Source organism: Erinaceus europaeus, chromosome 5 (assembly GCF_950295315.1).
Source record: "Erinaceus europaeus chromosome 5, mEriEur2.1, whole genome shotgun sequence".
Classification (NCBI taxonomy): Eukaryota; Metazoa; Chordata; class Mammalia; order Eulipotyphla; family Erinaceidae; genus Erinaceus; species Erinaceus europaeus.
The window spans coordinates 93867314-93894561 of record NC_080166.1 but is presented as its reverse complement, the minus strand read 5'-3'; the positions used below and the strand labels follow the sequence as shown (position 1 = coordinate 93894561).

Here is a 27248-nt window from a genome sequence, read left to right as displayed (position 1 = left end):
AATAGATTTTTTTCTAGTGCAACGATTGTCCTACTTATAAGCTCTCCAGAACATTCTCAAGCATTAAATGGTAGCAAAGGCAATTTTCCCCCAGTAATTTTCCCCAAAGCAGCCAATTTTTTTTGCAGGCCTTATGATGTTTGGGGTCATTTTGAGATCTAAATATATGAATGTGGTCTGATTCAGTGAGACTTAGGGTTTGAGTAAAGAAAATTTCCAGTCATCATTACCAGTCTTCATCTCTCTCAGCATTTTACAAATGGTAGATTATCTGTCCCACTTCATTCTGGACAGTATGGCCTGCATGAACAAACAAAAGGAGATGTTGAAGCCTTAATATTTCAGATCAGTAAATACTTCTGCATGAGAATGACCCAGTTGCCGTAGAAGACAGGAACAATGTTGACACAGTGGACTCTGCAGGCTGAGTGAATTCAATATTTACGCTGTGGGCCATTAATTTTTCTAAATTAAATTAAAGTTCCTACTCTTAAGAAGCTGTAGTTTGTTTGCTTTGTTTTGCTTTTAGGGGGAGCTTGATTTCAGACGTGTGTAGCTGACCTCAGTCACTAAGCTTCCAAAAGCTACACAATTTTATTGCCAACAATGTGGAATATGGACCCTAGCCCTAAATCCTAATGCAGGGTATTGCATGAGCACACAACAACTGATTATCAAGACATGTAACATTCATAGAGAATATATTACATGTATCTTAGCAATTTAGTCTCTATGTTTGGCAACCTAACATGTGTGAATAAATATATGATACCTTAGAAGCCTAATATAATTCTGCACTAAAATGATAAAGACTATGAAACTGAGCAGAGGAAGACACATTCCTGCCAGGAGTTATTACTGTATAAAACACAAAGGAATTAGTATTTTTCTGTATGCTTCGTTCCCACTGATATCAATTATTGACGTGAAATTAAAACTTGATACCTATTGGGATGATTCTATTAGTTATAGGAACAAAGAATCCCACAACTATAGAACATTGTGACTATAACATAAGTAGGAAAAAAAAAAAAACCTTCAGAGGCAGAAATACATTATAAACTGCACCATAACACATCTTGCCTTGGTACTGAAAGTCAAACTCTTCCAAAACTTTACCCAACATGATATCATTCATCAATAAATGAGATTTTTTAAAATTTCCTATCAAAGTAAAATTAAATACTGAGCTTATTTGTACCTTCAGGTTTAGAAATGTCATACATAAAACCCAAATTGATTGTTTTTAAAACTTGGTGTTTCCAATGCATCTGCTAAATTAGTAAATTATCTTCCAGATAGTTCAGATTACATCTCATCTGTTTTTGCTGTTTTTGGTTGGCTTCACAGTTGTTTAAGAGAAACAGGGTACAAGCATTCATGGGCAGTACCCATGGCCACCCTGCTTTAGCTGTGTTCTGTGTAAGGTGTCCAAATGAGTAGAATGAACTGTTGAACCTTGAAGAAGCCAGATGCACATTATCAAATGTTTTGTGTAAAAGTCTGCACCTGTAAGTTTGCACACAATTCTGTCAGCATCAGCTCCTGCCATCATGAATTAAAAGCATTATGAGCAGGAAAAAAGAGAGAAATAGAGGAGGAGAAACAAATTTAACTGGTTGGGGCGGGCAGTGGCACACCTGGTTAAGTGCACATGTCACAAATTTAACTGGTTGTAAAGGGTTAGTTCTTGCAGAAGATAATTCTTTCGTGTATTATAGGGTAAACCTATGCAGCTGTAGCATTCAAGAATTTTTCCACCTTCTTCATGATGAAAGATTTGAAAAAGTGGACCTTTGAGAGGAAATACTGCAGACTTCCAAATTGGTGAAAGAACTCCCAGCGTCACTTGGATATTCCGGGTAGGAGGAACTGGAGGAAATGATGTTTTTCAGCCTCTGGAGAGCAATGATTAAAAGCAGAAGCAGAAATGCTAAGAGGCTGAGGAATATGGATACATAGATGTAGACATTTGACAGATGGTCTGAAGAAGGGTCCACTGATGTGGATAGGGATGTAGGAAACAGCTCAAGGAAAGTTCCATTCTCCACAGTTCCAGAAAATACAGATGAAGTGTCATGTTCAGACATCTTTATGAAGGATCAAAGCACATAAAAGTATAACAAAAGTCAGTTTCATACAAAGGTCAACAGGACAGTATCAGCATTTTTCCCCAGGATCATTTCAGCAAAAATCATAGTCTATTAAATCAGAACAACAAAATTTCTTGTTTTTCAAACAAAGGCAGCAGGGAATCAGATGTCCATTGACACTGCAAAGCAAAAACAAGACAGAAACAGTTGAATGAATTATTCAGAAAATAACACATTTAGATTTCATTTCTATTTTTTTTTCTGAAAGCTTAATTACAAAATCCACCAGAACAGGGAAGGATGAAGTAACTTTCCCAAGAACAAGTAAGTTTATGGTTTTGTCAGTGTTTCCATTTTATAAATAATTTTTTTAGAAAAAGGAAAATACATTTCTAATGTGCTCCTTCTGAAATTTCATCAACAAAAGATCCAGGTGGATTCTTTGAGAACAGGACCTCATGGCTTCAGAGAATTAAACCCATATGTTCTCTGGCCAGCTAACACAATTCCTGTATCCACTCCAGCGCACTATGGAGAATAGCTGTACATGTAAGTTAACCTTTGGTTGAACATTCGTAATTTACATATTAAAATGACCTTCATGAATTCAGAGCTATTACTATTTATTTGTTCTTTCAGATCTACCTACTACATTGCTCTGCATACTTTAGACACTGAAATAAACTTTAGAGGGAAAATAGAAAGAGTACCAAGAGATGTATGTCTGAGGCCTGAATGATCTCTGTCTTTGGGAAATTTGACAAACTGCTGCCATTTATGAGCTTGATCTTTCTCTGAAAAATACTATGCTACCTGCCTCATATCTTCACTGTGCTATTCAGGGACTTGACATAACAGACACAGAAGCACTGTGTGACTTGTAAAAGAATTCTGAAGAGGTTGTAGCTACAAAGGAACCTTCCTTCTCTATTGGTGGGAATGCAAAATTGGTCCAACCCCTGTGGAGAGCAGTCTGGAGAACCCTCACAAGGCTAGAAACAGACCTTCCATATGATCCAGTAAAACATCTCCTAGGGATATATCCTAAGGCTCAATAACAACCATCCAAAAAGAAGTGTGTACGCCTATGTTCATTGCAGCACAATTTGTAAAAGCCAAAACTTGGAAACAACTCAGGTGCCCAACAAAAGATAAATTGCTGAGAAAGTTGTGGTGTATATATACACAATGGAATACTACTCAGCTATTAAGAACAATATCAGTTTGTAGTGTGTGTGTGTGTGTGTGTGTGTGTGTGTGTGTGTGTGTGTGTGTGTGTGTGTGTGTGTGTTAAAATGTGGGGAAGGGATAATTTTCTCGAAGTGAGGAATAAAGAAATGTTCTTCACCATGTTTTCCCTCCTAGTGTGGTTCCTGTGAGGAACCCGAGATACAGAGTGAACTGAGATGTGAAGGTACAATTTAGGCTAGAGCTTGATTCTCAGATTCCAGGCATGTGTGCAGTGTGTCATAGGCACCTTCTCCTCCATGACTTGCAAAATCATAGCTGCTTTCTGTCTATGCCTGAATCTCATTAAGTCTATGTTGGGTTGAGAAAAGCAGCCTTATTGAGAATCTGATCCCTCTAGGAAGATGACTTTGCCTTGAAGCTAAGAAAAAGATGCTCTTCTACGTCTTGATGTAGTGGAATGATGGTGGGAAATATCCAGCCTGCCTGGGTTTTTCCTTTTTTCTAAACTCAGCCTCAAATTTTTCCTTGAAAAACTACCTCTCCAAATCTAATTAAGTAGGTGGTGCTTTAACGGGCTGACATTGGATGTTGTGGCAGGAGATGAGTGGCATAATGATGCCTAGAAAGGAAGGGACACTTCAGAGGGGGCTGTCACTGCTGGGTGGCATGCAAACTAATGATCTTAGTGAGTTCCTCTGAGGAGGCCACCAGCAGCGATCTAGTAGCTCCTAAAATAATTTGACTTCTACTCCTCATTAAGCTTTGCCTGGTGATTTTAATTCCATTAGGCTGCTACAGGCTCCTAACAACCCTTAAAAAGAAAAGAGAGAGAGAGTCACGGTGGGATTGCAAATGTTCTACATTCACTTGGTTAATACCTTACCCTTTTAAAAACATGTAATGTTTTAGTCATTCATCTTTAGGGAAAATAGCACAGTTTCAAAGGTCCTGTGATGTATCCAAAAGAAGTGAGGGGCAAGGCATGGGATGATTGATATAATATATACATTATGATGCACAAATACCCAAGTTCAAGTCACCAGTCCCTAACTGACGGGGCAGGGGCAGGGAGGAAGCTTCACAAGTGATGAAGCAGTGCTATAGATATTTTTCTCTTCCCTTTTCTTTCTTCCACTCCTCTCAATTTCTCCCTGTTCTATCAATTTAACAAGAAAACAAAAAGGAAAGAAAAAAAAAGACTACCAGGAGGTGGCACTGAGCCCCAGCAATAACCTTATTGGAAATAAAGTTTTTTCTTTTCTTTTCTTTTCTTTTCTTTTCTTTTCTTTTCTTTTCTTTTCTTTTCTTTTCTTTTCTTTCTTTCTTTCTTTCTTTTTTTTTTTTTTTTTTTTGTAAGGAAAGGACAGAAATCTCATGGACTTGATTTGATTGGGAGACATATTTAAGATGTTCTGGCAATACATCCTACATATAACTAAGAAAACTAAGCAGCAATGACATTAACTTATTTGACAAAAGCAATGTATCTGATTAGAACATAAGCCAGGGCTTTCAGCCGCAGTCCATCCTCACCTGTTAAAATAATTTTCTTTTATTCCCCTGTTGTCTTGGTAGTAAGGACCCTCTTTTCAGTAGTATGGGTATTTTTTTCATTTTTTTTTAATTTAAGAAAGGAGACATTAACAAAACCGTAGAATAAGAGGGGTACAGTTCCGCACAATTCCCACAACCCAATTTCCATATCCCATCCCCTCCCCTCCCCTGATAGCCTTCCCATTCTCTATCTCTCTGGGAGTATGAATCCAGGGTCATTGTGGGTTGCAGAGGGTGGAAGGTCTGGCTTCTGTAATTGATTCCCCTCTGAACATGGGTGTTGACTGATCCATCCAAGTAGTATGGGTTTTCTTTTTGTAAGTCAGGATCAATCCCCATTCTTAAAAACACAAAAATGGTAGGGATGGCACATCTGAATATTTCTTGTAGGTTAGGTAGAACAGAACTTACTATCCCCATTTTGCAGATGAGGAAATCGAACTGGAAGACACTATGATTTTCTCAGAGTACACAGCTAGATCACGACAAAAAAATACTGGATTTCAGGCCTCACCTATGTTCTTGTATTTTCCTCAGCCGTTATAAAAAGAGAAAAAAGTAATGAGACTTGATTAATTAGTTCCCACCTGCCACTTACTTTGGCAAAGTTCAGGGTTTAGTCTTGATATTTTACTTTTTCCCATTTTCAAAACAACACTTACCTTTTCTACTTCTCCAGGAGGTTCTGAGTTCAAATGTGATAGATGACATTTATTTCTTTCTGGCCTCCAGTGTTATCACTGGGGCTTGGTGCCTGCACTATGAATGTACTGTTCCTGGAGGTCATTTTTTTTCCCTTTTGTTGCCCTTGTTGTTTATCAGTTATTATTATTATTGTTGTCATTGCTGTTGTTTTTGGATAGGACAGAGAGAAATTGAGAGAGAAAGGGAAAACAGAGAGGGAGAGAGAAAGACACATGCAGACCTGCTTCACCGCTTGTGAAGTGACCACCCCGCTCCCTGCAGGTGGGGAGCATGGGGCTCAAACTAGGATCCTTGTGCCAGTCCTTGTGCTTCACGCCCACCATAAGCACTGAACCTGCCGCACTACTACCCAACCCCCTGATAGATAACATTTCCATCGGTAGTTTTCAAAAGTTGTAAAATGTCAACAAAAGTACCAGTAGACAAAAAGTTTTTTTTTTCTGAAGGCCTAGAAAGATTAGACCTTTCATTTCTCTGCAAATCCTACAGTTTAGACATGTACAGGTAATAGATTTACTTGCAATGGCTAATTTTTTCACAGCCACATTCACTATTCAAATCTATCATTTTCTGGAAACAAGATGAAAAATACAGACAATGTCACTGAAGTATGAATAATTTGGTAGCAGAGCTCACAACTGGTTATCTAAGCACTTGTAAAAACAAAGGAATATTTTTGCAGTATAAATATTCCCTGAGCTGATGTGGGAGGTGGCACAATAGATAAGGCGCTGAACTCTCGAACATGAGGTCCCAAGTTCAACCCTTGGTAACACATGTACCGGTGTGATGTCTGGTTCTTTGTCTCTCTCCTCCTATCATTCTCAGTAATAAATAAATAAAATAAATAAATAAAAATAAATATTCCCTGAGCACTTTCACTGAGCACTTTCCATCTGAGTATTGTCTTCTTTTAGACACAAAGCCTACTCTGTGGAATTGTCTATGGAATAGTTTGTGGGTACTGATTAATACAATGCCAGTAGCTTTAGAAGAAAAGTAAACATGAAGGCTTGTGGTCTTATCTGATATTTCGTTTTAATATCTTATTATTTTATTGAATAAAGACAGACAGATAAATTGACAGGGAAGGAAGAGATGGAGAAGGAAGGAGGAGAGACATTTGCAGCACTGCTCCACCACTTATGAATTTTTCCTCCTCCCCAAAGGTGGGGAGCAGGGGCTTAAATTTAGTTCCTTGTGCATTATAACATATATACTCTAGCAGGTGCACCACTGCCTAGGTCCTTTTATTTGATATTTCATGATTAAGTGCTCCCTTGCTTAATACTTTATGTCTAATGTCATATCCAGACTATTAACTTAAAATGACATACATATAAATTCCATTTCACTATTCTATTCTGAAATAATAACATACATATACTGTTGGAGATCATTTTAATTCGACGGCATTAATTATCGTAGAATTGAAGTTTAAAAAAACTTATAAACCAGGAGTTGGACTGATGTAAGGATCCCGGTTCGAGCCCCCGGCTCCCCACCTGCAGGGGAGTTGCTTCACTGGCTGTGAAGTAGGTCTGCAGATGTCTTTCTCTTCCCCTCTCTGTCTTCCCCATCTCTCTCCATTTCTCTCTGTTCTATCTAACAACAACAACAATAACTATAACAACAATAAAAAAACAAGGGCAACAAAAGGGAAAATAAGTGAATAAATAAATATTTAAAAACTTATAAACCTCTCTCACTGATGAATGTTTTAGCATGTATAATGTATAATGTATAATGCTCATGTATAATGCTCAGGGTTAAGCAGATTGTATGCATTTAAGCACTGTGACAAAATAAGTGAGGCTGAAGATGGTGCTGTGAAAATGAAATCAAAAGAATGTTTCTGCCATCAAGATTAAAGAAAATAAGAAAGTGACTTACTTCATCTTAAATGCATGGTATCCTTTTGTCTCTGGGCAGTACCAGTGAGTTCACATTTATGTTGGCACCTGAAGCCACATGGGAATTGTAACATTTTTTTTTCTGAACCACCCCCAAAGAATGCAACTTGTGAGAAAGGAAAATGAGACAGCTGCATCACAGCATCATATGAAAAAGATCTGTGGAAATGTTTTAGTGCATGGTCTGCCAGATTCCCCTTTGTCTGTTAGGGTAAAATCTGTGTGGGGAAGGAAGCTACAAAAGGCAGTAACCAAGCAATGTGAAGGATGGATATGCCATCCCACTGTGGGCCCAGTAGGGTGGGAAGGTGGAAAAACTGTAAAGATGGGTAGACCTGTTGGATCTCTGGTTTCACATCACTCAGCACCATGCCTTTGAAAAATATATATGCCCCCTTTCTTATGAAATAATTATGATAACTGTTAAAATTGGAAAGAACAAAAGCACCCTCTTTGGTGTGTATACATTCTTGGCAGGTGAAAGAAAGAAGCTGTATGCATCCTTTCACATAAGTGTTGCAAGACCTCTGGTAGCCAATGAGCAGGCATAGCCCTCACCATGTCCACCATTTCCACACTACAATGAATGGACTATAAAAACCAATCTACAGTCAGCCTCAAGTCTGGCATAACTACGTCTTGAATTTCTGACGTTACTTAAATATACTTGAATGTGAACAATTGTTTGAAAGTGTTTCACTGTTATCGCTATAGAAAACTAGGCCACGCTGTTTTATTCTCTTGAAGACATTATTTAGAATGTCCTAGATGTTTATCTGTCCACTCTATATTTCACCATTATCCAAAAGGTGGTCCTCTCAAACCATTAGTACTGATTTGATCAAGTGTTGACATAACATAGTAAAATGATTTTTTTCTATGGTGCAAATGTAAAATCTGATGTTATAATGTAATGGATGGTTTTATGGTTTTTACTGATTTATTTCTCAGTAGAACACACAGAAGCCATTGTTTCTGGGGGCTGGATGGTGCCACACCTGGCTAATTTAGAATGCACAAAGGACCTGCATTGAGTTCCTGGGTCCCCATCTTTAGGGTGAAAGATGTGCTGCAGTTGTCTCGCTCCCTCTCTCCTTTCTCACCCCCTCTTTATTTCTCTCTTTCAAAATAAATAAATAAATAGCTTAAAATATTTTTAAAAAAGAAGCTATCATTTCCAAAATCTGGGAAGGATTTACCACATCTGAATGAAACAATTTTTAGTTCCACTTAGTCTACAGAGTGTTTTACATAAGACACTAACCATTCCTTTACAGTTTGTAGGATTATCTTCTCTGGAAATGCTTCTTCTTTGCCTAATAGCCCTGAGATCATACTGTATGAGGAAAGATTAATCCTGTTATCTATATCTCCCACATACTCATTTCTAAATATAAATATTCACTAGTAATCAATGGCAAACACCTCTGGGCTTGCAATCTTAAAAGTAAATGTATGGAGAGTTGGGCGGTAGTGCTGTGGGTTAAGCGCAGGTGGCACAAAGCACAAGGACCAGCATAAGGATCCGGGTTAGAGCCCCTGGGTCCCCACCTGCAGGGGAGTCACTTCACAGGTGGTTAAGCAGGTCTGCAGATATCTATCTTTCTCTCCCCCTCTCTGTCTTTCCCTCCTCTCTCCATTTCTCTCTGTCCTACCCAACAACAGTGACATCAACAACAACAATAATAACTACAACAATAAAAACAGCAGGGCAACAAAAGGGAATAAATAAATATTGAAAAAAAGTAAATGTATTACATTCATATTCTCCATTTTCAATGCCAATGCAGCCAGGATCATGTAGTTGCATTTTTGAGAGAGGGTCTTATCAATTATAAGATGCTTTGGGAGGCTAACAGTTTGTGCAAACTGTTACTGTAATTCTGTCACCCCAATAAGAGAAAAAAATCAAGTAAGGAAACAATAAACTGAGAGCATATGTGTCAAATATTAAGTTAAAGAGCAATCTTATAAGAAGAAATATTTAGAGATGAATATTCTGAATAATGCTCTGGAATTCACGGATCTGGGTTTTATAAGACAAAACAAAAATTAATAGCTTTAATTTTTTAATTAAATTATCAGAAAATATCAAAATTTTTCTACAAAAAATTTTTAATTTTTTTAAAAATTAAAGAAATGATAGAGTTACAGCTGGATGTCTATGATTTGTTTTGAAAACCCATTTCTAGGGTAGTCATTATTTATACTTAGTATTCAGTCTAATTTCTCTCTACTTTGGTGATGATTTGATAACTATTGTCTATCTGGGTTAGCCTCAGGCCTAGTAAAATATTTCTTTAGAGAAATAGTTAAATTGTACTTAGAATGCTTTGTATGTAAAATGCTTGCTTACTTATTTTTATTTGGTCCTTAAAAATCAGTTACAATGTAATATATAATTCACTGATATACAGAATATACTTTTGTTGCTGTACAGAGCAGTATAAGTTGAAGGGAGTTAAAAAACATAAAAGAAAGTATTCCAAAGGAGGTTGTAAATATAACTAATTTGACCACCTATCTTGTACAACCTCAAAAAGCAGTTATGGTTGAGGCTGGGGCGGAAAGCTGGGCAGTAGAGCAGTTGGTTAAGTGCACATGGCACAAAGATCAAGGACAAGTGTAGAGATGCTGGTTGGAGCTCATACCTCCCCACCAGCAGAAGGGTCGCTCCACAAGTGGTGAATCAGCAGGCCTGCAGATGACCATCTTTCTCTCCCTCTATGTCTTGCCCTCCTCTCTCGATTTCTTTCTCTTATCCAACAACAACAATAACAACAGCAATAACAACAACAACAATGACAAACAACACGGGCAACAAAAGGGAAAAAATAGCCTCCAGGAACAGTGGATTCATAGTGAAGACACCAAGCTCCAGCCATAACCCCTTTTCTTAATACATTTTCGCTGCTTCATATTTCATGTGAGCATTTTAAGTCCAAATCCAAGCCTTAGTAAGAAGTATTATTTTAAAATGGCATTCTCTTAGAATGAGATAGTTTAAATGGGTAATTTTCCAAGTAAAAAGGTCAATTAGAAAAACTAGTTTGAAGCATAGCATTTTCATGACTCTTTTAAGATGCTTAGAAAAGATCAAGATGAGCTCTGTCCTGCATTTTGGGACTATTAGACCTACTTCAGTTAACAAAATTACTCTAAATCAAAATTTACAAAAATAAAAACTTGAAAGTTGAAGGAAACATGACTTGCTTAAGACATAGGGGGACAAAAGTCACTCTAAGGGAACAAAAAGATCATTGGCTAAGCATGTGACTTAAAAAGCAAACAGCCAGAGAATGCCTGAAGATCATAGACAAGGGTGAAATGAATCAGGTAAGAAAAAAGGTAAGAAGCGAGGTTAGGCTTTCAAGAGGTTACAGCATATTTAATGAGGACTTTCAAGCTCAACACTCTCCCTCCACTAAGCTCTGATAATTTCCAGTATTTTCGAAGGACAATAAGGAAAACATTTCTTATTCTCCAAGAATCCAGATTTGTTTAAATCATGCAGTTTTATATGAAAAGACTTGCTTAATTTTAACAAGACTAGGAAATTTAAAAAAAATTCTCATTAAACAATGTTCTGGGAGAAGGATGTGATGTTATCTTTTTCTTCTTTTCTGTTGCCTGTCATCTTGTCTCTATAGCTAAAAAAAATTCAATATATTTTCTGCTCAATCAGGAAATGGTCATATGTCTCCTTATAGAATTCAATGTTTGGAAATGTTTTGTTCTTGTAAACATGATTTTTATTGTCATATTTTTTCTTTAAAAATCTACATATGAAAAAATATCTTTACATGTAGTTAAGCCTATTCTTGCAGGCTCTAGGGGCCTTTTGATTCTTGAAAACTTCTCTAAGACAGTGCAGAAGAACCTGGAAATTTAGTTCTGAAATTCAAGTCCCTAAAAGAGCAGGGTTATTCAGAACTGAGTATGCAGAAGCTAAAACTCTTAGTTTTTTCTCTCATCACCAGGACTTCACTGGAGCTTTATACCTGCATGATTCTACTGTTCCTGGCAGACTTATTTTTTCTTATACTTGCTCCTGTCTCCCTGATGGCCTGCTTATAATAAAGGTCTTTTGCTAATTAAAAAATAAAAATAAAAAAATAAAGGTCTTTTGCTTCTTGCAAAAGCCCTGTCACCGTGATAAATTATGTACATCTGGCAGTAAGCCCATGTTAGGCAACAATTTCTTTAAAAACATCTGATTAAGTTCACCCTACGTTTAAGCCATCTCCAGAAGCAATAGGCTATTGACACTTCTCAGTGCAACAAGAGGAAAATGTGAGATGTTATCACTCAGTACCAAGCCACTTCTTTTCTTATTGGTTTCAACTTCTCCCTTCTACAGTAAACAAACATACTCCTTAGTTCATAACTTACTATCATTACTGATTCCACTTTCTCATTCTATTGCACTCCTTTTCTATAGACATCTATTTAATGAGGATTTTCTATTTTTTGTTTTTGTAAATGCCTAATGTTGCACATTTTCTTGTAATTACTTGTCTTATAAACTTTCAATTTATAAGAATAGATATACAGTAGATTTTCTTTTATTCTTAACACTAAACTTCATATCCACATAAACTGTCCTCATGACTGAAACATAGGGAAGAGAAGCAATTAAATTATCTAATGTAACTAATTTCTATTTTGTGCATAAAATATGCCAACAACTAATAATCATTCTCTATCCATAAAAAGACATTTAAAAAAGATAATAGCATAGATTTCCAAAAAAACTTAAACATTATTAAATTAACTAAGCAGGCCACTATTTATATCTATCATTACTGACAACTATTATCATATATTTATTTAAATTAAGGTGCTTTAAGAGCTTATTCTTTATAAATGTATTACGATATCCCAAGTATTTATACATGTTTTAAATCTTGCATTTCTCAACAGGATTCAAGCTCACAGTGTCTTCCACACAATGACATTTTCAACCAAGGCACAGAATTTACTTGAATTAATGAACCATCATCTCTCACAATACAACTACAAATAGAACTGTAGCTGATTGCATAGTGAATACATTGCCTACCCCTTCTGGGTATTGGCTTAGTTTTTAGCATAACATATATAAATAAATTTTGCTAAATGAGTTCACTGATTATTTCAGTCCTGTATGACTGAGAGTCAAAGACTTAGATACTTTCCTCAGTAAAATGGATACTTAAAAAGAATAAAGCTTAGTAATTGGCAACTTAGGCAGCCTAATTTTTGAAACATCCAGTTTGGGTATATTACATTACTTACTAGTCAGCTGAACACTCAGAATAAGAATAGTATGGGGGGTCAGGCAGTAGCCAAAGCAGGTTAAGCACATGTGGCATGAAGCACAAGGACCTAACCAGCCTAAGGATCCTGGTTGTAGCCCCCCCACTCCCCACCTGCAGGAGAGTGGCTTCACAGGCAGTGAAGCAGTTCTGCAGGTGTCTTCTCTTCCCCTCTCTATCTTCCCCTCCTCTCTCCATTTCTCTCTATCCTATCCAACAAAAATGGCATCAATAAAAACAACAATAATTACAACAATAAAAATATAGTATGTATTGACAGATGTCAAGATTTATTCCTGATGCACTGCAAGACCCTTGGATCATATAAAAGCAAAATATGGCCAAAATATGTCACTTGGATACTGAATGTGTATGTGTGTGTCATGCATGCAATCCTGTTTCGAACCTGACCCCCACCATATTGAAGGAAGCCTTCATGCTGTGATCTTTCTTTACCTATGAGAGAAAGAGAGAGAGAGAGAGAGAGAAAGGAAGAGAAAAAGAAAGACAAAAACACAGCTTTCTATAAAAAACATTAGAGCAACTGGGAAATTTTAAATACAGACTCTACACTAGATAATTGTGTATCAATAACAAATTCCCTCAGTATTATTAGGTTAATGCTTTTGTTATTAGTACATTAATATTGTGTTCTGGGAGCCATCAAGTGCCATAATATTAACAACTGACCTTAAAATGGCTCAGGAATTTTTTTTCTTTGGTTTGTTATTGTCATCAAAGCTTTACTGCTCTGGGATGACTTTTTCAGATAGAAAGAGAGGGAGAGACAGTAAGAGAGAGAAAGACATAATAGCACTGAAATATCCTCCAGTACATTGGAGACTGGGCTGAACCTGTATCATGTGCATAACAAAGCTGACACACTATCCAAGTGAGTTATTTTGCTAGTTGAATTAACAAAAACACTGATTAAATAATTTATCAAAATGTTAATAATTTGTTATCTGGCAAAAGGGCAACTGTGGTATGACAAGAGATAAAATGTGACTCCATAACAATTGTAAATTCTAGGGTATCTTTTGAAGTAGGGCTCAACATGCAGTTTAGCAACTGAATCTAGGAGCTGGGCAGTAACACACTTGGCTGAGTGCACATAACACCATACACAAGGACCCTGGTATAAGCCCCCAGTCCACACAAGCAATGGAAAGCTTCATGAATAGTGAAGCAGTGCTGTAAGTCCCTATTTATTTATTTATTTATTTATTGTTTTTTTTATTTATTTATAGGATAGAGACAGCCAGAAATTGAAAGGGAAAGGAATGATAGAAAGGGAGAGGGAGGGAGGGAGGGAGAGAGAGAAAGAGAGAGAGAGAGACAGAGAGAGGGAGAGAGAGAGAGACTCCTGCAGCACTACTCACAAAGCTTTCCCTCTGCAGCTGGGGACTGGGGGCTTTAACCCAGGTCCTTGCACATTATAACGTGTGCTCAACCAGTTGCACCACCACCCGGCCCCTATAAGTCTCTTTATCCCCACTCTATATCTCCTTTTCCCCCTTAATTTCTCTGTCTCTATCCAATAAAAAATAAAATAAATTTTTAAACATAGAAATTCAATCTAGTCATTGCAAAATGCAACTGTAACTGAAAAATAAGGGACACTGTTTCTAATAGTGCTTTTTTATCAGTCAGCGCCAATCATGTAACTGAGGACATAGATACTTTAAAGTGGTGAGTATCAGATGAGTCAGATTTTAGACAAAGATTGCATAAAACACTACTCCCTTCTATAAGAAGAGAAAGTCCTCTCTACAGGCTCTGAAACTGCTCAACCACCAGACATTTTAGGTATACCACAGAGGACAAGAAACAAACAAACAAACAAACAGGACATTATGTCTTTCATTAGAAAAATATGCTCCCATGTAGGAGTTCTAGCAATCCTGTTAAACCTTAGTTTGTACCAAACAACAGAGTTGCCTTAATACTCTATTGCTGTCTCTCTCTGTCTGTCTTTCCTTTTGCTCTGAGGCATCAGAGTAAACTAAAGTAGTCTGGAGTCTGGTTAACAACGAAATGGTTATAATTTTCCAACTAAATCATATGACAGGCTATCAAGTGAAAATGGGTCCTTAGCCTCCTGCTATTTTAGATAATGATTCAAGATCAGTAGCTATCAAAGTTAATATGGAAGCAATAAACAAGTGTAGGCTCAGATTCTTCCATAAGGGATTGTACTTAAAAATGAAAAAAAAAAGTCAAAAAGCAATTAAGAATTCTTCATAGAAAACAGACTACTCAGAGTACGGTGGTGGCGCAGCGGGTTAAGCGCAAGTGATGTGAAGAGCAAGGACCAGCATAAGGATCCTGGTTCAAGCCCCTGGCTCCCCACATGCAGGGGAGTCGCTTCAAGCGGTGAAGCAGGTCTGCAGGTGTCTATCTTTCTCTCCCCCTCTCTGTCCTCCCCTCCTCTCTCCATTCCTCTCTGTCTTATCTAACAACAATGACATCAATAGCAACAACAATAACTACAACAACAATAAAAAAGGGCAACAAAAGGGAAAATAAATAAAATATAAAAAATTAAAACAAAAGAAAACAGACTACTATACTTTTATCCTATATAAATTGCCATGCATTCTTTAAAAAAATAAGTAAATATGTTTTTACTGGGGTCAGGTGGTGGCACTTTTTATTATCTTTATTTATTGTTGTTAAAATTCAGTGGCTCCAGCTGGCCGGGCTAGCTTCACGGGCAGGTAACAGAGACGACCAGAGACATACGGCTGGGCAGGGAAGCTGTATTTCTTTATTCAGGAACAACGATTCATAAACTAACCCAAACTAATCACCAAACAGAACTCTCCTGCCTCTTTCCCCTGCGACGGCGCCAAGCACTCTCTAACTCTGCAACTCTGCAACTCTCCAACTCTGGAACTCTGGAACCCTCTCCGGGTTCCTTGGGGCAGGGCCAAGCGGCCCCGCGAAATTAGCAGGACTGATCCAATTTTCTTGGCGGGGGAGACCTAGAACAACCCAATGTAAAGCATACAACAATTTATCATATAGAAAAAGCCATAACTGAGATGAAGGGGGGGAAGAGAGAGAGAGAGACAGAGAGAGAGAGGGAGAGAGAGAGAGACAGAAACACCTGCAACCCTACTTCACCACTTATGAAGCTTTCCCCCTGCAAGCAGGGGCCAAGGGCTTGAACCTGGGTTCTTGCGTATTGTAATATACGCACTTAGCCAGGTGCGCCACCACCGCATATAACCAGGTGTGCCCCCACCTGGCCCATCATTCATGTGTTTATGCAGCTATGGTGTTCATCTGTTCCTGCCACCCCTTCTTCCTTAAAGGTGTGCTGTAGGGTTGTCTCCACTCCCTCTGAATTTAGAGTGGTCACATGGCTTGTTTGGAGCAACAAAATGTTTTCACTTCTGGGCAGAAAATGTAAAACCCAGTATGTTATTTCTCATAGCCCTTCCTTCTATAGTAAACTTCTAAATATGGGTTGGCTTCTGTCAATCTGCGCTCCTGGGGGACTACACTGAGTGTCTTCACCATTTGTTAGTCCTGCTAATAGTGTAAACAGTAAATGAACTGTGGTAGTTTTAAGTCACTGAGAATGTTGGTTAATTTGTTATAATAATATAATCTAATTTATATGGAGTGATGTAAGATTTTACCCAAAATCACTATACTGGGGGGGGAATAATGGTTTATAGTAAAGCTGTTGACATATGGATATAATCTCTTATCTCCCTGTGATAGGTGTCCATACTTCACATGATATAAGATCTTACTTTGTTATAACAGCAGATATTACAAAAGGTATTTAAGAAACTGATTGTAAAGAAGTCAAATTCTGAATAACTGAGAGTTGCATGAATTGTATACATAGTTCATTAAAGCCTGTGAATGGACAATTGAGAGAGAAGTTTGTAAATATGTTTTGGTTAGCCTAAACTTTTAAGAGTAAGATTTAAAGAGATAAGAGTTAGCAACTAATATAGCTGACTAAAATCCTAACAAGCTAGACCATGACAATGTGCTGAGAAGTTTACCTTAAACATTTGAGGATGGTTTCAAGTAGAAATAGAGGAGATATGATAAAGATGTTTAGACTTACTCAAAAGACTGGAGAAGTAGCTCAGCAGTAGAGTGCAGGACTTGTATGAGTAAGGCCCCAAGTTTGATTCTTAGCACTGTGTATGTCAAAATGCTGCTCTGACCTCAGGCTATCTCTCCTAAACTGAATAAATAAAACTGAAAAATACTGTGCCATAATTCATAATGTAAAAAATTTATACAAGTTATGCCAGTGATATTCTTCTTCTTCGAGCGTTTGCCCTTCTTCTGTAGCCAGTTAACAGCACCAGTGATATTATCTATGGTTACAAAAAGCTATATTCTTTAAAAGTAAACTTACATTTGATTCTTGTATTTTGCATGTTTTCTCCCTAGTGTCACCAAAAATTCAATTTATTCATCTTTAGGACTATTCATGTCTTTGCTCCTCTGTCTCACCTACTGATTATCTTAGAATATTTATCCTAACTTATTTTCTCTCTACAAGTATCTGTTTCCTTCTTCTGAGAATATTTCCTATACTTTTCTAAAATAGCATTTAATCACATTTACATTATATATATGTGCCTGTTGAACATTTGGAACAAACTATGAAGTTCTAGATAGAAGACTAACATGTCACTTACCTTTACACTCACAGACCAGCACTGCATCTGTTATAAAGACCCTCTAGAAGTATCTGTTGCATGGTTACATGGATGAAAACAAAAAGGAATGGAGAAACTTGAATCTTTCATACAGTTAATTCATATTTGTTCCATTTTTAGATGCACTATAGGTTTTGAGTGGAATAAACAATCTTGTATAACAGCATCTATTACTGAAAGAGTAAGTACTGAATAGTAAATAATGAAATAATGAACACTCACCAAACTTTATAGTTTAGTATGAAAACAAAATTAATACTACTGTGTTTCAGAGTGAGCTATGATTGTACATTTTTATCAAGCAATCATAACTTACAATAATATTCAACAAATATTTTATTTGGTCAAGTGCTTACTATTACATTGAGAAATGGATAGAGGAAACTGCTGTAATTATTGAATACATTTATATGAACATAACTGAGTGCTCTATTGAATATATTCTTTAAAAAAACAATAAATATCCAAATAGTATTTTTAATTTTTAAATATTTATTTATTTATTTTCCCTTTTGTTGCCCTTGTTTTTTATTGTCGTAGTTATTATTGTTTTTATCACTGATGTCATCATTGTTAGATAGGACAGAGATAAATAGAGAGAGGAGGGGAAGACAGATAGGGAGAGAGAAAGACAGACACCTGCAGACCTGCTTCACCACCTGTGAAGGGACTCCCCTGCAGGTGGGGAGCTGGGGCTCAAACCAGGATCCTTACGCCAGTCCTTGTCCTTCGCATCACGTGCTCTTAACCCACTGCGCTACCACATGACTCAAATCCAAATAGTATTTACCACAGTGAGTCAGTGAAGATTTAAAACAGATTTATTAATGTCTGTGGAGATAAAAAGGATCAAGGACCATACCTACCTTTTGATCATTGTAGGTGAAAAGCTATACTGATTTATTATGACAAACACATATGTGTATGTTATATTATTATAACAGTCCATTCAAGAACATTTCTGCCAATACCCTGTAAATCACTCTATCTCACGCATACTCAGTCCCCTCAACCATATCCTAAACAACAGAAAATCAGCACAAAAAAAGATGTTTAAATTTTTAGATATTTTTCAATTTGACTACAGAGCCTCACATTGAAGATAAATGCTACTCAAAGCAGCCACTTGGATCCCTCAGGAATACATTAGTTATGAGTTGTAAGATAAGAAGCAAAAGCTTCTTTCATCAGGATAATCTTTTTACTAAGAAATCAGCTACAATAAAAGGTATGCTTAGTGATTTATCTGATTTTCATTCTGCTCAAGTTCCATAGCTCCTGGTGAATGAATAGCTAACAATTCAAGGGCTGACATTAGTGTATGACCATAACTTTGAATAGCACATCATCTAGAGCACAGCCATGGTGATGTGTGCAGTGAAGCCCTAAGTAAGCATACTGTGCTAGCACAGCAATCCAGGCCTCAGACCTCAGGTTTTTAAATATAGAATAGGGGAGATAAAAACAGGTGAGCACAAAAGGAGCAGATATTTTCTCTCATGGATCTAACATTTCTCAGTATCTTCTTTATTTCTTCTTTTCTTATGATCCCTCTCAATATTAACTTTACAGGAAATCAAAGTACAAAATAATCAAAATCCAAAGAAGCAACAACAACAAAGGAAAATATTTGTTGTAGAAGGGGGAGCTAGACATCTTTAAACATCAGTAAAAAAATAAGTAAAATTTGAAAGTCATTATTGATGCTCTTTCAGAAAAAGAATGGCAGAAAGAGACAGCTGGTGACAGAAACCACAAATTGGAGACCCAGACACATTTTTCAACTCAGAATCAACTCTAGACTCCCAGCTGAGCTGGGTGGTAAATGAAATGAAATTAGATGGAAAATAAGTCTTTAATTTTTTTATCCAGAGGTATATTTATCACATGAATTAAAATATATGTCAAATAGGGCCCAATAATTTGAAACCAAAACCTATAGGGATCTAAGAGAGAAAGAGAGGGGGAGGGAGGAACCTTGGAAACTCATTTAGTTGAATCAAACCAACTTTGGAGTCTTTTTCGAGGTCTGAGAACTTAGAGTCAATATTATACTGTCAATCTGAAAGGCTTTGTACCCTTAATTAAATCCCAGGAATAGAGGTCAAGGTGCTCAGTATGTGCTTTCTCACAAGGAGTTATTATAATGATAGGGTTCCAAAGCAAATGAGAGGCATGAAGGAAGGTATTGATAAATATTTTATTTTAAGGGATGAAAGAAAGTATTGATATATATTTTATTTTTTGACCTGGGCTCCATTACATGGAGCCATTCATATTGAACAGGTAAATCCTCTGTCTGTGACTTGCTTGCTGAATGAATTGACAAACACTATAAATAATACATTTTGAGAAATTAACCTATGGAAAAAATTAGACAAGTTGAAAAAGTACATGGAAAAAAGTATTCTGTAACTAAATACTAGAGCTGTTAAGATGTTTATGAGTCAATGACTATTTAAATAAATGATAAAAGTCATACAGTGGAGAATTCTAGTGTAATGAAAAAGACTACCTTTTTTATGGGAAGATACTGGAAAGTTTTAGTTAAGTAGAAAACTAAGCTTAAGAATTATATGATTCCATTTTGTAAAAACAGCAACTATCAGCACTGCTACTACTACTACCCACACATACACAATTTTAGAGTTATCCAAAAACAAAACAAAACTAAACTAAACAAGCTAAGCTAAACTCAACTGAACTGAACTATACAAGTTATGAACCAAGCTGTTAGCATGTTTTTTTAAGGGCTGATATTATGGGTATGTTCTTCTTCTATTTTTTGCATGTTTATATTTGAAATTTGAATACAAAGAGCATGTGCTGTTTCATTTTGAGAAAAACTGTTAATATTTTCACTAAGAAACAAAATTTAATTACAGCATATGCAATGAAAAATGCATGTTTTACAAGTCCAAAACTCCTCCTCCTGCCACTCCTGTTCCTCATTCTCTTATTTCCCCTATGTTCCCCTCCTTCTCTTTCTTCTTTGTGTTAAGTATGATGTCTGAAATAAACCTTTGACATGATTCCTATATATCTTTTCTTTGAAAATTTAAGTCTCTGGCTGCGGCCAGACAACCCATCAGCCCACTTTGTGTTACAGCTGCATTTGTACCAGACGTTGTCAATATTCTATTTAGGAGAAGAATGGATCCTTCTGCTATAACCCTGGTCACAGGGAAATTAAAAGTGAATAAGAAGCAAACCAATTTGATTGGCAATAGTTGATAGGTTAACAGGTACTTCTAATCAGTACCAGTCTACTATGTCAAATTAATCAGGAAAGCTGCCATTTTGGCTGCCCTTTGGAAGTAAATCTATATGTTGAATGTTTCTGAAGGAATCACCTTCGTGTTTAACCATGGTTTAAGTAATCTTCCTGTATTTTTGCATATGAAATAGGTTGTTACAACCACCTATCCTTTTATTGCCCATGAAAAATTGTAATCAGGTCTGTTACCTTCCTAGGTTGGTTGCTGTTTTAACAGCTACTACAATTTCTAAACTCTATTTCTAACAACATGGCATTAACAATTGAATTAATAATTCAAATGATTGTAAATATGGACCTACTGATTTCCCATCTTAATATAATTTAATAAAAAATGTTGGGAGCTCAGCAAATTATTAATGGCAATCCATCCTGCTCCAAATATGAATGTAGAGGTTTGAAGTACTGGCATTATTCTGGCTATGGTGACAGTTCATGGTTAGAGATACTCTGTGACTATACAACTACTAAGAATCTCCATTTTATTTGTTTATTTGTTGTTGTTGTCAAAACTTATTATCAACTAAGTAGTGAATATTTCTTGATCTCAAATGTGAAAATGAGCATGGACTCTAGACATAAGAAACTCTTGAAGAAGGAAGGCATTGTTTCATCAGACTGAGCCTTTCAGAATAGACACATTAGCCACAGAACAGAATCAGAGCTGAAAGAGCCTCTGAACTTAGTTTAGTAGTTTGTTATCTGAAATAACATGTGGATGCACAGATGGATTACTGAATTCTTGAAGACTGGTTTACATATGCATATCATAAACATCATGTCAGCTTTTGGCTTGATTCCTCTAGGCATATTTGTTACCTGAAAGGGGTCCTTCCAACTCATGCAATCAATTTTAATTTTCTTAATTGAATTTCCTACTCCATTAACTAACTTGAAACTTTTATTATTTTAGCTATAATTATGAAAGATAATTACAGACTACAAAAATTGAGCCTGTGGTGCTTTATACAAATATAGTAATGTGATACAATATCCTCTACACATACCTATTTGATGTAAATGGCATTCTTCTGCAAAACTACTTTTTTTTTCTTATTTCTTACTTCATCTAACAAATACTTTCTGAATGGCTTATGGGTGCCAGGAGTCAGGAAATTGAAACCACATACTTCCCGATGTCAGGGGTGTTTCTTATTTTAAATTACCACCCTAATAATCCAAATGTGCAAAACACAAAAATCCAGCCATATATCTATTCATTTTACTCTAATGCCTAATTAAATGTAAAATATGTTTATATAAACTTTAAAAACTTCCAGAAAAAGTCCAATTCCAGGGTTTTGAAATACAAGTGCAAAGAGAAGAGTAACCCCAGAGAAGAAGGAATATTATCGGTGATCTAGAATACTGTCAAGATCAGAGAAGAATGCCTGTGATGGGATTATCTCTCATTTTAGAGTTAATGTAAAACTCCCAGTTTACTTAATCATCAGTTGATCACTGATAATAATCAGCACTGTCATCCTTCATCTGCCCATACTGAAAATAAAAAAATTCAGGACACCCACAGATCTAATGGATTTGATGCCACACACCAATACAACGTTAGTTATCATTAACTTTTAACAAGCTATGCATATCACAAACGTTTGTTAAAATCTGTTGTATTGATTTGATCAAAAGCTGGGTAAACAGGATGGGAATTAAAGTCACAAGAGGCTTCTTTAATGAAAACCATGAGTATGCATTGAGCTCTTCAAAGCAGTTTATCTATGGGAATATAAAATAATAATAAAAGCCCCCTAAAACCAACCCCCCACACACACACACACAAAACACTTGGAATGCCTCACTCACTCTTTGGACATGACTGGATTAAAAAGGAAAGCTTTTTGGAGTGAGCCATAGTTTTTACCCATCGATAGGCTGTTGTCTAACAGTGAATCTGAAAGGTCTAAAGTGAAGCTCTGAAGAAGAAACATCTTCAGGAGAGTTTCTCTGTTTCCCCACCCTTTGAACCTGCAAGTGTACACAACCAAATGAGATGGCTTTGAGATGTCCTTCAGCCACTGCAACCTGTTATCTAATTCCCTCCCCAAGCCCCCAAATAGCCAGCTAAGAACTCACTTCAACAGAACATTTTCCTAAGAAAATTTAATGGACAGAGGAAATGAAAGACATTAAGAAACAGACCTGGTCTCTGGAGTGTGACACCAAACTCAAACAAGCCACAGCCCCGGGGGCTCCTAGCAATGTTTCTCAGTCCCAGTTACAAAGCACCAGCCTGAGCCTTAACAAGCTTTTTCTAGGCTGGGGGTATGGATCGACCTGCTAATGTCCATTTCCAGGGGAGATGCCATTACAGAAGCCAGACCTCCCACCTTCTGCACCCAGTAAAGAATTTTGGTCCATATTCCCAGAGAGGGATAAAGAATCAGAAGCTTCCAATGGAGGGGATGGAACTCTGGTGGAATTGTACCCCTGTTATCTTACCATCTTGTTAATCATTATTAAATCTCTCTCTCTCTCTCTCTCTCTCTCTCTCTCTCACACACACACACACACACACACACACACACACACACACACAGTTTCTGTGACTGAATGGTTCTCCTGCTTCCTGAAGGAAGGGCACACACCACATACCTCCTTCCTAAACTAGAGGCTCAGTCTTGTGCCATGAATCTCCCTGGTGGAGCTCAGGATTTCAGTGTCTTATCAGGAGAACAGGGGAAAGCTGACTGGGCGCCTTCTCTGTTAGGCTTTAAGAGAAAGCCCAGCGCTGCTGCTGGGAAAGGCAAGTGCTCAGCCCCAGGTAAAAACTTCACTGGATTCAGAGCCACAGAAAAGTCACACAGAAGCCCTAAGGTGCAAAAGTGGGTAGACAGTGCGAGTCGAGAGTCCCCGAGAAGCCGAGGACCCTAAAACTCTTCATAGGAATAAAATAAACACAGGAAAGACCACACAACCCAAAGGCAAAACACAAAGAGGATGCACGCAGAAACACTCTGCAAAGTGCAGTGCAGTCTGGGGAAAGCATCCTTGGCCAAGGCAAGTGAAAATACAGACCTTCCTGGCTCTCCTGTCCAGGCAGAAGTGGGTGGGCCCCGGGGGCCAAGGGCATCACTAAGAGCCTGATGGCAGGGCTGCTCTGGCGCTGTAATAACGCAAAAGGCACCACGAATGGGGCCGGATTCCAGGTGTCCAGAGCCAAGAAAGGAGTCAGGGAGAGTCTGGGAAGCGACTTTGGGGAGCAGAGCCTCCCAGACCTGATGCCCAGGTGAGTGCATTTCCCAGAAGACAAGGTTCTTCCGCGCCTGGCACCCCAAGGGTCTCTGGCTGCCCACAACCATCCTTGCCCACTTACACACACCCCTCAAGGCTACCCTCAGCCTGTGAGCCTTTTACTGACCTTCAGGATGGAAGGAGCGCACCTCCTGGCTCCATGAAGGCTCCCGGGTCTCGCCTGAAAAGCGTCTGTCTGCAAGGATGTTGGGCGCAAGCCTGGCGCAGCCAGCGCAAGCTGGGCGGCGGGAACTCAATGCGGGGCTGCACGTCTCCCCTCCCTCCGCCTCGCAGCCCACTCGGCCAATGACCGCCCGCCTGCTCCCTGCCGCCCCCCAGATGCTGCTGCTCGGGCGGGTGCTTGGCTGGAGGATGGTGGCTCTGCTTGGGCAAGGGAGGAGCTTGTGCCAGAGCTTGAAAATCCAGGGGACAAGGAGGCATTTGCGCAGGGAGCCCCATCTGGCAGGTGTGATGCCTTCAACTTTTCGTGTGTGTGTGTGTGTGTGTGTGTGTGTGTGTGTGTGTGTGTGTGTGTTGGAGGGAGGGAGGAAGGGAGATGTACAGTTTGGGGTGTGCTCAGCTCCCCCCGCCCCTTATAGGTTTCTGCCAAGTTTATCTCCCTCTTACATCTTTTATGAGTACAGCACAGCAGTGCCCACTCTAAACCGTGATTCCTAGGACCTCATCACAAATGCAGATTTGTTATGTGTGGAGGTATTGCCCAGCAGAGGCTGCACCTCCACCTGCTTCAGCTCTTCCAAGTGCTCCTGTTCTTTCAGTTCTGAATCTTTGCCAAATTGTAGGATGATTTGGATGGCACAGCAGTTACTGGCACTGCCAGGGAATGGGCAATCATAAAACCACCTGCTGGATAACTGTCTTAAAGAGAGATTATAGGGGGCTGGGCGGTGGCACACCTGGTTAAGCACACATAGTACTAAGCACAAGGACCCGCACAAGGATCCTGTTTCCAGCCACCTCTCTCCACCTGCAGAGTGAAACTTCACTTGCGACAAAGCACACCTACAGTTGTCTATCTTTCTCCCTCTCTACCTCCCCCTCCTCTCTCAATTTCTCTCGTCCTATCCAATCAAATGAGAAGAAGAAAAAATGAATACCAGGAGTAGTGGATTCATAGTGTATGTACTGAGCCCCAGCAATAACCCTGGAAGAAGAGAGAGAGATATCACAAAAACCAGTCTTAAGCTTAGGTTCCCAGGTAGCACAGCAACCTTCACCTAGTGGCAGCTCCTGGGTTCCTGTTTTCTAACTAGAAAAATGAGAAGCTTAAATCATTTGATGTCTAAAGGCTCTTGTAACCTGTCCTTGAACAAACTTATTGGCTTTTTAACTGGTGTGGCTATAGCAGCCTTTTCCCCTTACACTCACTCGGAGATTCATCCACCTGTGCTTATGGCAGGAAGGTCAACCATACAAATCAGTAGTCTCAGTCACCACTTAGCCCTCCATAAGAACTGCCACACACAATGCCTGAACCCTGGGGTTTTGTTGTGCCCCTGTTTCGTTATTCATCTTGTATATACCTAGAACCTATTTATCTGAGATTGAGTGAAAATTTTTGCTTAACTTTCTCTTGAGAAGCATGGTGTGTGTGTGTGTGTGTTTGTGTTTGTGTGTGTGTGTGTGTGTGTGTGTGTGTTAGAGCTCATAGATGGGCTCTAACAAACAAAGCAAAGGACAATACAGGGTGAATCCTCAATGGACTAATCTATCACAGCAGATCTGGGGACTCATAGGAGGGAAAGAAGAAACACAAAGGGAAGGTTGGGGACCTAAGTTTCTATAGTTGAACAGGATAATGGTTTGGTGGAAGGTAAATGTATTGACAACTATCTTGGGAGAAGGTAGAAATGTACCCTCATGACAACAACAATTATCTACATCAACATTCTCTCAATAAAGTGATACTAAAGTTGGAAATAAATAAATGTCCTAAATTGTCTATCTGAAATAAGAAATAACTCCCTCCCCCACCAAAAAAAAATCCTCCGCCTCAATAGTACCCCCCCTTCCAGTTGTCCTGAATTGACAATTCAAAGAACCAACCACTCCTCTGGTCACCCGAAGAACAAGGAGCCTGGTTCTCACCTCCTATGAAGAACTAATTGACTCAGGATGAATTTGTAATTGAATGCCTGTCCACACTGTTAGTGTAACAATTGGTTACACTTTTATCCTGAATTTATCATAGTTTATCTGTTTTACTATACTAGAGGGACTGACCTTTGTTTGAGACTTAGTGAGGGTCAGCTCCTATTTCCCACTGATAAAGCCCAAAGGTTCAGATATACTTTCCTATCTACAATCCTCAGGTAGCTAAGGAGAGCTGAGAACCTGTGGCCTAGACTTGGAAAATCAAACATATACTCCTTAGGCCTGTAATTGGGAGTTGGCCATACAGTGAAGTCAAGACAAGGAGAGCTTGTTATGGCAGGAGTTGCAATAGTGTTCAGTGTCCAGACCCAACAGGGATAGGGAAGACAAGCAGGTAACTGATTTCTAGCATGTCAGGCACAAGCCATAACTCCTGCTGTTTAGTGATTTTTTGATTTTGGAGGTAAGATGTGGATATAATTCCAGCCACTCAGACTTACTTTTCTGTTAAATTTCTGAACATTTCTCTGATCCAATATCCTTGTAGCAAATTCATTTTTTTCACTTAAACCTGCCAAGTTGATTCTTAGCAACTAAGAATATTCTGGTTTAAGCCTAGTACAAAGATACCAATGAGGAAAATGCTAATTAATTGATTCAGGTAACTTCCCTTCTAGCAAGCAAACTGGGAGTATTTGAGTGGATCAATTAGAACCCACAACAGAAGTTATGAACATCCACTCAGAGACTATGAAGCAGTAGGAGTTGTAGTGTAGGCTGAGATTATAAATTATGGAGATGCAAAAATACTAGTTAACATAAATCTAGATACATGCAGCAGAGAAGAGGTGGTTAACTGACATCAGTAGAAGCCAAGAGGAACTTGCTGTGTCTAAGTGTGCAGTTATGCAGTAACCTCTGCTCTCCAGGGGGGACGTCAAACTAACTTGTCTCCTAAATATGCCTCGAACGCCAAACTATTTCTAGTCTCTGAACTACATTTCGATTTCTATGAAGCTTATTATATCATTATTCATGGGTTATTTTGAAATTCTACTTGCTCTTATTCTGATATATATAGCCTTACAAAAATTCCCCTATTACTTGAAGCAACAATTATATGACTTTTTTCTCTATGACCAAGGATCCCAAACATT

General features: G+C 38.2%; 1 protein-coding gene across 2 annotated transcripts; it reads right to left on the bottom strand.

Moving 5' to 3' along the window:
- Nucleotides 1-566: 566 nt before the first annotated feature.
- On the bottom strand, nt 567-24342 carry SERTM1 (serine rich and transmembrane domain containing 1). 2 transcript variants are annotated; one of them, XM_007533870.3, is made up of 2 exons: nt 24104-24331; nt 567-2272 (listed from the first exon to the last, which is right to left on the bottom strand). In XM_007533870.3, exon 2 carries the CDS (start codon nt 2088-2090, stop codon nt 1767-1769), a length of 324 nt encoding a protein of 107 aa, XP_007533932.1. In that variant the 5' UTR covers nt 2091-2272; nt 24104-24331; the 3' UTR covers nt 567-1766. The 2 variants fall into 2 exon arrangements, 1 of the variants encoding a protein (XP_007533932.1); XR_009549989.1 differs by lacking the exon at nt 567-2272 and adding an exon at nt 16851-16964 and having other exon boundaries at nt 24104-24342.
- Nucleotides 24343-27248: the final 2906 nt, after the last annotated feature.